The 11230-nt window shown below is 56.6% G+C and overlaps 1 protein-coding gene across 2 annotated transcripts in view; it reads left to right on the top strand.

The window, feature by feature from the left end:
- Nucleotides 1-11230, top strand: part of RRP1 (ribosomal RNA processing 1) — a 29667-nt gene that overhangs the window by 8992 nt on the left and 9445 nt on the right. For both annotated transcript variants that reach the window (XM_012002531.1, XM_012002532.1), the window contains 9 exons: nt 1169-1226; nt 1819-1904; nt 3985-4046; nt 6192-6321; nt 6400-6464; nt 6687-6880; nt 8580-8656; nt 9493-9590; nt 9838-9857. In XM_012002531.1, coding sequence (XP_011857921.1) covers nt 1169-1226; nt 1819-1904; nt 3985-4046; nt 6192-6321; nt 6400-6464; nt 6687-6880; nt 8580-8656; nt 9493-9590; nt 9838-9857 — 790 coding nt within the window. The remainder of the gene's footprint in view (nt 1-1168; nt 1227-1818; nt 1905-3984; nt 4047-6191; nt 6322-6399; nt 6465-6686; nt 6881-8579; nt 8657-9492; nt 9591-9837; nt 9858-11230) is intronic.

Here is an 11230-nt window from a genome sequence, read left to right as displayed (position 1 = left end):
CCGGGTTAGCCAGGATGGTCTCGATCTCCTGACCTTGTGATCCGCCCGTCTCGGCCTCCCAAAGTGCTGGGATTACAGGCTTGAGCCACCGCGCCCGGCTCTTTTTTTTTTTAAGACGGAGTTTCGCTCTTGTTGCCCAGGCTGGAGTGCACTGGTGCAATCTCAGCTCACTGCAACCTCCGCCTTCCAGTTTCAAGCAGTTCTCCTGCCTCAGCCTCCCGAGTAGCTGGGATTACAGGCGCCCGCCACCACGCCCCGTTAATTTTTTATATTTTTAGTAGAGGCGGAGTTTCATCATGTTGGCCAGGCTGGTCTTGAACTCCTGACCTCGTGATCCGTCCGCCTCGGCCTCCCAAAGTGCTGGGATTACAGGTGTGAGCCACCGTGCCCGGCCTAGTCCACCCAGTTTTAGTATGGCCAGAGACCGTGGGGAGGTCGTATAGCCTTGATGCTTGGTTCTGCATGGCTGGTGGGTGTGGGCCTTTGGTTCGGTGAGTCTTACACTTGCTGAGGTCGTTGATGTGATTGACTGAGTCGTGCACCATAGCTGCACTGGCATATGGGTGAAAACTGGGTTTTGTGTTTGTCCTGGATTGCAAACAAGTGCTGAAATAGTGGAAACCAAGGGGCAGAATTCAAGTCTCCTGAGACAAGGACTTCTCCTGCTAGCCTTTTTCAAACATTGTTTCTCAAATTGTGAATTTTGTGCTCTCCTTCAGAATCTCATGGGTGGTGAGGATACTTAGTTAAATTCAAGGGGAGGCTATGAAATGTCTCTTAGCAAGTGCCCTGGGCGATGCGTGGTGCAGTGATGTAGGCAGATAGCAAATGATCTATGGGGTCTCGCAGCCCTCCTCCTCCTGATGGTTAGGGGGCTGTGAGTCCCAAGGCTCCCTTCTGCTCTCCCACATCCCTCTTTAACCATGACTCTGTGGCTTTAGCACAGCCCCTGTGAGGAGGGCAGTGCCTGTCATGGTTGTGTGAGAGGCTGTTGACCCCGGATGTAGAGGGGTCTTTTGCAGCAGGGGTGAAACCTCCAGTCCACTGAGCTGAGACCCCCTGGAAGCCGACTCTCTGTGATGAGTGAGTGAGTGGGTGGTTGTGTGTGTGTCATTGTGAGAGCCTGGTGCTTTAGGGGCTGAGGGCGTTTTTGTTGTTTCCTGCACAGGAAGAATTAGGAAGGACCATTTCCCAGCTCGTTCATGCTTTTCAGACCACGGAGGCGCGTGAGTATGCTCTGCCATAGTTGGGTACATTTGTAGACGTCAGAACCTCTGAGCATCAGAGCCACCAGACACAGGAGGGTTTGTGTTCTCAAATCCAGAGTAAGGAATGCCTAAGAGCGAGAGCGCGCCAGCTGGTGTCTGTGGGTGCTTAGCATGTGTGAAATGCTGGTGTGAGTGTTCAACGTGGATTAGCTCATTTACCCAAAACACTCATTTTGAGTCTAATGGGCTAATATCTTACATTTTAAAAATAAAATGAAAAGCCAGGGTAAAGTCATCAAGAGATTTGACTGAATTCCACCTGATGGACGTGAGGTTCCTGCAGTTGATTTTCTAACTCCTCTGTTCTCTGGTGACCGGAGTTGAGAAGTTCTTGCCCTGCCTGTCTGTGGGACTCACTTGAGGAGCCTCTAAAAATTCTGATGTCCAGATCCTGGTCCAGCAAAACCCAGTTCTAGGGGTAGGGCCTGGGCATCAGCATTTTATTTATTATTTATAATATGTAAAGAAAGGTTCCTCCATGTTCTCACCTCACTTCCCAGAGTAGCTTCGTGCTCCTCAGTGGTTCTTTTCTGGCTTATTCCTCCTCCAGAGCACCTGTTCCTTCAGGCCTTCTGGCAGACCATGAATCGCGAGTGGACGGGCATCGACAGGCTGCGCCTGGATAAGTTCTACATGGTGAGGCAGCCGCCAGGGCGCCAGCGGGCGGGGGCAGCACGGGTCTCAGTGCCGGCCGAGCAGAGACAGGCAGCGCCTGGGCAGGGAGGCGACCTGAGGCAGTGCGACCCTGAAGCCGGGGTGGGAGGTGGAGCCGAGGCTCTGGGCGGTCCCTGCCTAGGGCTCTGCAGCATTGTCGGTCTCTGAGGGTCATTGAATGGGCAAGGAATCCAACCCATAAAACACCACACAAACTTTTTTTTTTTTTTGTGACGGAGTCTCGCTCTGTCGCCCAGGCTGGAGTACAGTGGCGCGATCTCGGCTCACTGCAAGCTCCGCCTCCCGGGTTCACGCCATTCTCCTGCCTCAGCCTCCCGGGTAGCTGGGACTACAGGCGCCCACCACCTCGCCCGGCTAGTTTTTTGTATTTTTTAGTAGAGACGGGTTTTCACCGTGTTAGCCAGGATGGTCTCGATCTCCTGACCTTGTGATCCGCCCATCTCGGCCTCCCAAAGTGCTGGGATTACAGGCTTGAGCCACCGCGCCCGGCTTCACACAAACTTTTGGTTCAGAGAAGGAAAGTGACGATTGCCCTCCTGGGGAGAGTCGATGGTGACACCGTTGTTACTTTGCCAAGGAGGCCGTGAGTTTGGAGGCGCGGACTCCAGAGCTGCGGTCGGGCCCTAGCGTGAGCCCTGGAGTGCCTAGCCTGCGAGGCTGGGATGGCTGGTCACAGTGCGGGGCTTCCTTTCCCTCCTCCCGCATTGTATCCCCATTCAGGGTGCTGACTTGCCCTGAGAATGCTGGGGAATACGGGTTTAGAAGTGCAGCGTGTTGCTGCCTGGACCTGCTTCTCTCCTTCCCTCCTTCCCTCTTGTTGAACCGTGAGGTCTCATTACTGAGGTGGTGGCCATTGTAACCTTAGAGCAGATCTGAGATATAGAGACATTGTCACTGTGTAGGAGTCAGTCACCCCGTGGGGACGCTGAAAGGGGCCATGTCTGGGCCTCACTGAGGACAGATGTTGATCTGCCATTCTGGCTTCAGTGTCCAGCTCAGATTCGGGACAGGATTGTACGGACAGTGTACATACCAGTGATTCTAGAATTGGAGACCAGGGCGGGAAAAGCCTGGAGCTCGAGAAGGAAGGAGGCTCCAGGGCAGGCCAGGGGCCCGGCCATGCACTCGACAGAGTGCAGACTCTTAGGGACAGTGGGGCTCTGCAGGGAGGCCACCCCACTGGTTTGCTGAGATGCAGCTGCTGGATGGGTGCGTTCTGCTGCTTTCCATGGCTCGTTTCCGGGCCCCTTGTGTGACTGAGTCTGGCAGCACAGCCTTGCATCAGGGCTGGCCTTGGTGGCACTGCAGGGTGGCGTGGGGGATAGGCCTCCCGTGTCTGCAAGAACAGTGTCCTGGCTGTGCTCTGTCATCGGGGCTCCTGGGGGTCTGCGTGTCCTCTGCTGCTCTTGACTGCGGCTCAGACCTCACTGTGGGCGTGTAGGCGTGCTGGGTCAGTAGCCTAAAGCGGGGACAACTGCAGAAGGGTGTTGAGTCCCATGAGGGAAATGGCACTGGGGGCAGATCTGGAGCTTCATTCACGGGTGAGGCTTGGGAGCGCCCTCACCGCGTAGCGCACTGCAGAGGAAGTGAGCTGTGTTCTCCCACTGGGGAGAGCCTGGCGAGGGCCAGCCGTGCTTCAGACCCGGTTTTGCGGAGGGCTCCACTGCCCGTGGGGGTAGCTGTGCCTCTTTCCTGGTTCTCCCTTATGAATCAGGGACTGTCTGTTTCAGCCCCGGTTTATGGACTGGAGTCATAGGACTGTCCCCTATTCCCTCCCACCCCCCGTGCGCCTGCTTCCAGCCAGCTGGGGCCTTGGAGCTGGGGAGAGGGGCGCATTCTCAGCCCTGGATTCTGAGGGCTTGGTGTTGTATCCTCCAGTGTCTGTCTGTCAACAGCTCTGGGGGCCGGCTGTGTGCCTGGGGCCAGCAGAGGTGACCGCGGCTGTGGCTTTATCCTGCAGCGGCTCGTGGTACATGGGGAAGGGTGGTCTGGTGAAGTAGGGCTGGGCTTCTGCTAATACGAACCTCCTTCTGTGTCTAAGCTCATGAGGATGGTCCTGAACGAGTCCTTGAAGGTGCTGAAGATGCGAGGCTGGGAAGAAAGGTGGGTGCGCGGCGGGCCTGCTGTGGGGGGATGCTGCTCTCAGGGACCACAGTCATGTGTTTGTCGCTTGATTCTTTGTCATAAGGAGATGTCAGCCTTTACATTAAAGCGTGCCCCCGGTCGTGCTTAGAGATAAGATCTTTTTTAAAGTAAAAATTAGTTTGTGTGTTTGTGGAAATGATGCCATTTATCCTCAGGCTTGGAGGCCAGTTCTCACTGGGAGTCAGGAGGGAGTTTTTTAATGAAAGGGTGTCCAGCTGAGGAGCTTCTTATAAAAACACAGCATGTTCCGCTCCGTTAGCAATGCTTTTTGTTTTTTTGAAATAGGTCTCACTGTTGCCGAGGCTGGAGTGCAGTGGCGTGATCTTGGCTCAACTACAGCCTTGACCTCCTGGGCTCAAGTGATCCTCCTGCCTCAGCCGCCCAGCTGGCTGGGACTGCAGATGTGCATCACCAGGCCTACGTAATTTTTGTATGTTTGGTAGAGACGAGTTCTGTCCTGTTGCCCAGGCTGGTCTCAAACTCTTGGGCTCAAGCAGTCTGCCTGCCTAGGCCTCCCAAAGTTGTAAGCAATTTTAATTGCTCCTAATTGTAAAAATATGTAAATTGGCCCAGTGTGGTGGCTCACACCTGTAATCCCAGCACTTTGGGAGGCCGAGGCAGGCAGATCACTAGGTCAAGAGATCAAAACCATCCTGGCCACCACAGTGAAACCCCGTGTCTACTAATGATACAAAAATTAGATAAATACATAAAAAAGAATCAGCAGGCTAGTTATGGTGGGGCGAGGGGATCGCTTGAGCCCAGGAGTTTGAGGCTGCAGTGATCCATGACTGAGCCACCGCACTGTAGCCTAGAGTGAGATTCTGGGTTTGGTTTTGTTTTGTTTTTTAAAAACAAGAATCAGCAGGAATTGGACTGTGGTTGCCTGAGTTTCCCTAGCTTTGAGTTGCGTGGGTGATTTTGCAGTTAGGACAGCAGTGCCTCTGATTTGGAGGGATTTTCATTCTTGAGTTCCCTGGCAGGACTCTGATGCCGGGAGTCTCTTACTCATTCTAGGCCTTAGCATTGTGCATTATCCCGTAGGGGTCTCATGACTTAAGCTGAATTAAATGGTAAAGGGATGATTTTACTTTTGTTAACTATTTTTGGCTTATTACTACAAGAGTATTTTTTCTCCCTGTAACTGAGAATTCAGTACAGGAATCATTTGGAAGACTCTGGTGGCTTCCCCCAGTGCCCGGGGTCCCAGTACTGACAGTGGGGTCCACTTTTCCTGCCCTCTTGGATCTCCTGCAGGCATAACCGGGCTGTCATTAGTATCTATGGCATTGTCACTGGCCTGGAAGTCGGTCCCTTGCACCTGTGTGTCTTCCTCTTGGTCTCAGCGCCTGTTCTTGCCTCTGTCTCCTTTTTCCTGAGCCTTAGAGAGCATCACTTCTCCTTTCCATCACCAGCGATTCTCCAGCCTTGCTGAGGAGCTTCCTAAATCACACAGTTTACAAATCCGAGTTAGGCAGCTGCATTACTGAGCACCCCAGGAGGTCCAGATGCGTCTAGATGCTTCAGGTTATTCTCTGGGCCGTCTAGTCTTCAGATTCGGGCCTGTGATGCCATCAAACCTACCTGCCAGGGAGAGCTCTGGTGCACATCACAGATGGAATGCGCCATGCGGCAGGGCCCAGGAGGCCAGAAGGTGGCTCATGGTCCTCGGCCCCTTTCTGGGCCTCCACTTTCCTTTCTGTGTCTGTGCCGTCCTGACGTGTCTTCCCCAGCGGTACCCAGTGGAGACAGTGTCTCGTCTCAGCCAAGACTTTCTCTCTGGTAGCAGTTTTGAGGACAGAGGGAAGGCCTGTCTGAATGTTTACACGTGTTGCATTTTGTAGCTGACATGCAAACTCAGGCCATTATGTTCTGGCGCTGGTGATAGTCACTTAACTCCCTAGTTGCAAGACTGCTTTGTGCTGGAACAGCCCCAGGATCGTTGATCTTCACCTGTGTGGACTTCGGGCCGGCCTGTTTGCAGACATTGGCGCCTGCCTGCGCTTAGGTTCCCATCCGAGCTTGTAACCGCCGGAGAGTGGGGGCACAGCTGTCTTGGGGCTTGCCGAGGCTGCCTGTCATATTTGCTTTTCCTTTCCTCAGACAGATCGAGGAGCTGCTAGAGCTGCTGACGAGCGAGATCCTGCACCCCAGCAGCCAGGCCCCCCATGGGGTGAAGAGCCACTTCATTGAGATCTTCCTGGAGGAGCTGACCAAAGTGGGCGCTGAGGAGGTGAGGCTGGGCTCCGACGGGGCGGTGGAGCTGGGCATTTGTGGACGAGGGGCTGAGCTCCGCTGGCTTTCCCCATAGCTTACGGCAGACCAGAACCTCAAGTTCATCGACCCCTTCTGCAGAATCGCCGCCCGGACCAAGGAGTAAGTGGTGGGCGGCCTGGTCGGACGCGACTCCTTCACTGAGTTCTTCCGTGGGGCTGCCGTTTTGGGGGGCTGCTCCCTCCAGGGACGAATCTGTCGCAGAGTGGCCGCTGGCCATGCGGATGGGCAGGGGGTGGAGGGGAGGCTGCAGGGCTTTCGGCAGCTTCTGCTTTGGAATCCAGCATAACGGGCCTGCTTGCCGGCCTCTGCCCTGCCCCTCAGTTCCCTGGTTTTGAACAACATCACTCGAGGCATCTTTGAGACGATTGTGGAGCAGGCCCCGCTTGCCATTGAAGACCTCCTGAATGAACTGGACGCACAGGATGAGGAGGCGGCGTCAGACAGTGAGGAGTCCTCCGAGGGTGGTGAGCGTGGAGATGCGCTGTCCCAGAAGAGGTCTGAAAGGCCACCCGCAGGTGGGGGTCATGGCACGCCCGGCTCCTCCTCGGGGCGTGTCCTGGGCCGAGCCAGTGTGGTCTCCTGCTGGGGTTGCTCCCACCACCGTCCGCCTGGTCCCCTTGTCTCCGCCCCTCCCCACAGTCCGTCCTCAGCATAGAAGCCAGAGTGACCTCTGTGGGCACCAAGCACACATGTCGTTTCCCCTCAAGCCCCCCAGCCTCTGGTGTGCTCCACGCCCTCTCCAGACCCCTGGGCTCCTCAGTCCAACCCAGCACGCCTCTGGCTCAGTTGGCCCCCTGGACTCGTTCCTGCCTTGGTGCCGAGTCTCCCTGTGCCTCCCGCTGTCTGTCCCCCATCACTCTCTGGGGCTGGACTCTTTCAGCCTCCTGGCCTCTCCCAGCCCCGCAGGCAGTCCTCCCCATAGCGTCACTCTGTGGCACGGGATGTGAACCACTTGCTCCTCATGTTCCTCGTTCCTGGCCCGTCTCCCCAGAGGACAGCAAGCTCTGTCCATACTGACCGTGGCAGGGTTCAGGCCTGAGACCTCAGGGCACCTGGCTGCTGGAGAGTAGACCTGCTCCTCACTGCCTGCCAGAGGCCTCTGGGGGCAGCCGTGGGGTCCACCCTGGCCTGTTTCTGGTTTGATGCTGCCCTCGTCCGAGCCTGCTGGGTGGTCTGAGCTGTAAGTGTGGCATCCTGGTGTTGTGGAGGGCGTGTCTTTGACCATGCCCAGGACCCCCGTGTGCCCTGACTTAGTGTTGTGGCCGCTGTGCCCCTTGGCTTACTAATCAGAAGACCCCTCCGCACCACCCCCCAGCACTTGGCCATGCCACCCTATGCGCGTCTCCCTGGTCCCTGCCTTACCCTTCTCTCTCAGTAGTCGAGGCGCCTGGCAGGTCCTCCAGTGCCTGCTGCTGGTCCCTGGCTGCCACCTCCAGAGCAGACCCTTGTCACATGCTGCCCCACAGCTGCCTGTTGCCCAGAAGTCTTTCTTCGGCAGACAGTGCTGTCAAAGCCCCAAATGCCCAGCCTAGTTTGAGCGCCTGACTGAAACACCAACTCCCACAGCTTCTGTTCCAGGCCACCTTGAGGCTGGACTCAGCTACCCCTCCTCACTTCCAGAACTTTTGACATGGCCTTTGTTGCCCGAGATGCCAGCTTGTAGTCAGCCACTCGGGGCTGTATAGGCACCTGTGCTCTGGGACGTCTTTTTTCCTTTCCAGGCCTGGGGTGGCACCTCTCGTCCTGTCCATACGAGATTGGAGGTCACATGGCACCTAGTATCTGCCTTGAGCTGCGGGCCTTCCCGCCTGTGCCTGCGCTCTGACCAGGGTGTGGAGCGGGCTCTCCGTTCCCGGGTGTTTCCCGCCTGTGCCCGCGCTCTCACCAGGGTGTGGGGCGGGCTGTCTGTTCCTGGGTGTTTCCCGCCTGTGCCCGCGCTCTGACCAGGCTGTGGAGCAGGCTGTCCGTTCCCGGGTGTTTCCCGCCTGTGCCCGCGCTCTGACCACGGTGTGGAGCAGGCTGTCCGTTCCCGGGTGTTTCCCGCCTGTGCCCGCGCTCTGACCACGGTGTGGAGCAGGCTGTCCGTTCCCGGGTGTTTCCCGCCTGTGCCCGCGCTCTGACCACGGTGTGGAGCGGGCTGTCCGTTCCTGGGTGTTTGGGGCCGGCACACGTTGGGAACAGGTCTTTGAGTTCACGGGGTCCCTTTTGTTCCAGGCTCTGTCTGCAGGGCTGAACCTGAGGCTGGTGAGCAGACAGGTGACGACAGGGACAGTGGTGGCCCTGTCCTCCAGGTGGGTGCCCTGGGCTTGTGGCTGCACCCTCAGCCTTTGCCCTGCTTTGCTGCCGCTGGCCCTGGAAGAGGAAGGGGGCGTTAGGAGGGAGGATGGCAGCCGTCAGCATGGAGAGTCACCCAGACGGGTTAGCTTTGAAGGAGGGATGGGTGCTCCGACCCTGCCCACCTGCAGGCGAGTGGGGTCATTAAGAGTGGGGCTGGGGCCTGGGACAGTGGGCTCAGAGGCAGACCTGCATTGTCCAGGGCTGGCCTCACCTCACGCTGACCTCTTGCCTCACACATGGGCAGCCCCCCAGATTTCCTGCGGCCCCCTCGTTGGGGTGCTGGGCTGGAAGGAAATGGCGTGTGCCAAGCGGCTGACCTGTGGGTCCCAGCGAGGAGTCCACTCAGCCAGCGGGGTCTGACTTCAGGCAAATGGGAAACTGAAATGTTTTAAGTTTTAAATATGATTATCTGCAGACTTAATAAAATATGGCCATCTTGGGTTAAAATCGATCAAATTAACTTACTTTATTCCTGCTTGTCTGTGTGTGGCTCCTAGAGTTGTAAAGCTGCAGTCAGGCTCCCGGCGGGCGTGTGCCCCGCAGTGTGCATCTCGCAGAGTGTGCCCTGCAGTGCGTGCCCCACAGTGCGCCCGCAGCATGTATGGTGCCCGCTGTGCTGCAGAGTGGCGGGGCTGCAGGACCCTCAGTGAGGGTGGGCTGTGTTCCTGTGAGCCGACTGAAGAACCTGCAAGTGAAGGCCAAGTGCCCTCTGGGTCTCAGGGGTTCCATGTTCTCAGAGCAGGCAGAGGGTGACTGACCTTGGCTCTGTGACGTCTGTCTTTTGAAACAGTTTGACTACGAGGCAGTTGCTAACAGACTGTTTGAAATGGCCAGCCGCCAGAGCACCCCTTCTCAGAACAGGAAGCGTCTCTACAAAGTGATCCGGAAGTGAGTGTCTGAGGGGCTGCGTCTGCCCTGCTGCCCTTGGACTCACCCTTTCCTCCTCAGATCTGGGTGCCTTCGCCTTGTCCTGGGTCCTTCCGCAGCCCCTGGGGTGGTCCCCGCTAGGACCCTGAGACCCCTGCACAACCCCTGGGGTTCCCCTGGTTAGGACCCTGCAGCCCCTCTAGCTGGAGCTTCCTCCCCCTGCGGAAGCCGCAGCCATGGTAAATGGGCGTCTGTCTTGCTCTTTCAGGCTGCAGGACCTGGCAGGAGGTGAGGACCGGCCGGGCACTGACAGTGGCACCGCCTTGGAGGTGGAGCTCCGTCCTCGTGGGAGTGGATTGCCTCCAGGGGCCTCATAGCACGTGGAGTCTCTGCAGAGAGGCCTGGTGGTGTTTCTGGGGGACAGGGAGGCAGGGCTCAGGGTTCCACAGCCCTCGTTTTTGTGGGTTTTGCTGAGTGATTCTCAGACTTGAGTGTCCATTGGAGTCCCCCAGAGCCCGAGAGACGGTGCTGGCCGCAGGAGCTCCCAAGCACTGACCGCGGTGCTGCTGCTGGTCTGTTGTGTAGCACACGTCTGTTCCTGGCAACGTGTGGCGGATGGAACTGGCATAGGTTATCGAAAGGAGGGTTTCCTAGGGGGGTTGATGGTTAGAGATGTAAGCATTTCCCCCGGTGTTTCCTTAAGAAAAGTTTCAGAGCTGCAGCTCAGTTGGAAGGATTTTATAGGGGATGCCTGCGTGTCCCCCCGGCTCCAGAATCAGCACTTCCTGTCTGGTGTTAAGCTCGTCTCTCCGGGCGCCACACCTGCTGCATCCACCAGCCGGCGTGTCATAAGTTGTAGTCCAGGGTTTGTTTTTTTTTTTAGTTTTTGAGACTGTCTCGCTCTGTTGCCCAGGATGGAGAGCAGTGGTGTGATTACAGCTCACTGCAGCCTGGATCTGGGCTCAAGCGATCCTCCAACCTCAGCCTCGCAGTCACTGGGACCACAGGCGCGTGCCACACGCCGGCTAATTGTTTCAGTTTTTGTAGAGACGGTTTCGCTGTGTTGCCAGGCTGGTAGTGTGGGGTTTTTAGGACAGCGTGCACCAGTGAGGTGCATGAGGTTCGTGTGTCTGGCAGGTTTTGATGCCCAAAGTTCCCTTGTGCCGCCAGCATAGACATTTTTAGGCTGTAGACATTGGTGTACAGGTTGAGCGTTTCTAATCTGAAACCCCAAATCCAAAATGCTGCCAAGTCCAAAACTGAGTGCTGACAGGAAGCTCCAGGGAAATGCTCATCAGAACGTTTTGGATTTGGGATTTTCAGTTTAGGGATGTTGAGCTGGTGAATATGACAGCAGACGTTCCAAAACAATCTGACATCCAAAGCACTGCTGGTCCCAAGCACGTGGGTTCGTGGATGCTCTACCTGTGTCCTAGATGCTCCAGGAACTGGCCTTTCCAAACGGACTTGGGTCTGAGCTGGTTCATTTCAGCTGTGGTGGCGGCACTGAACACGCTGCTCCTGGGTATTACAACAGGGCACTTTCTTTTTTTTTTTTTTTTTTTTTGAGACGGAGTCTCGCTGTGTCGCCCAGGCTGGAATGCAGTGGCCAGATCTCAGCTCACTGCAAGCTCCGCCTCCGGGTTTACGCCATTCTCCTG

This window comes from Mandrillus leucophaeus, unplaced genomic scaffold (genome assembly GCF_000951045.1).
Source record: "Mandrillus leucophaeus isolate KB7577 unplaced genomic scaffold, Mleu.le_1.0 Scaffold69, whole genome shotgun sequence".
Taxonomy (NCBI): Eukaryota; Metazoa; Chordata; class Mammalia; order Primates; family Cercopithecidae; genus Mandrillus; species Mandrillus leucophaeus.
The sequence above is the reverse complement of the archived record's forward strand: the minus strand, read 5'-3'. Positions and strand labels throughout refer to the sequence as shown.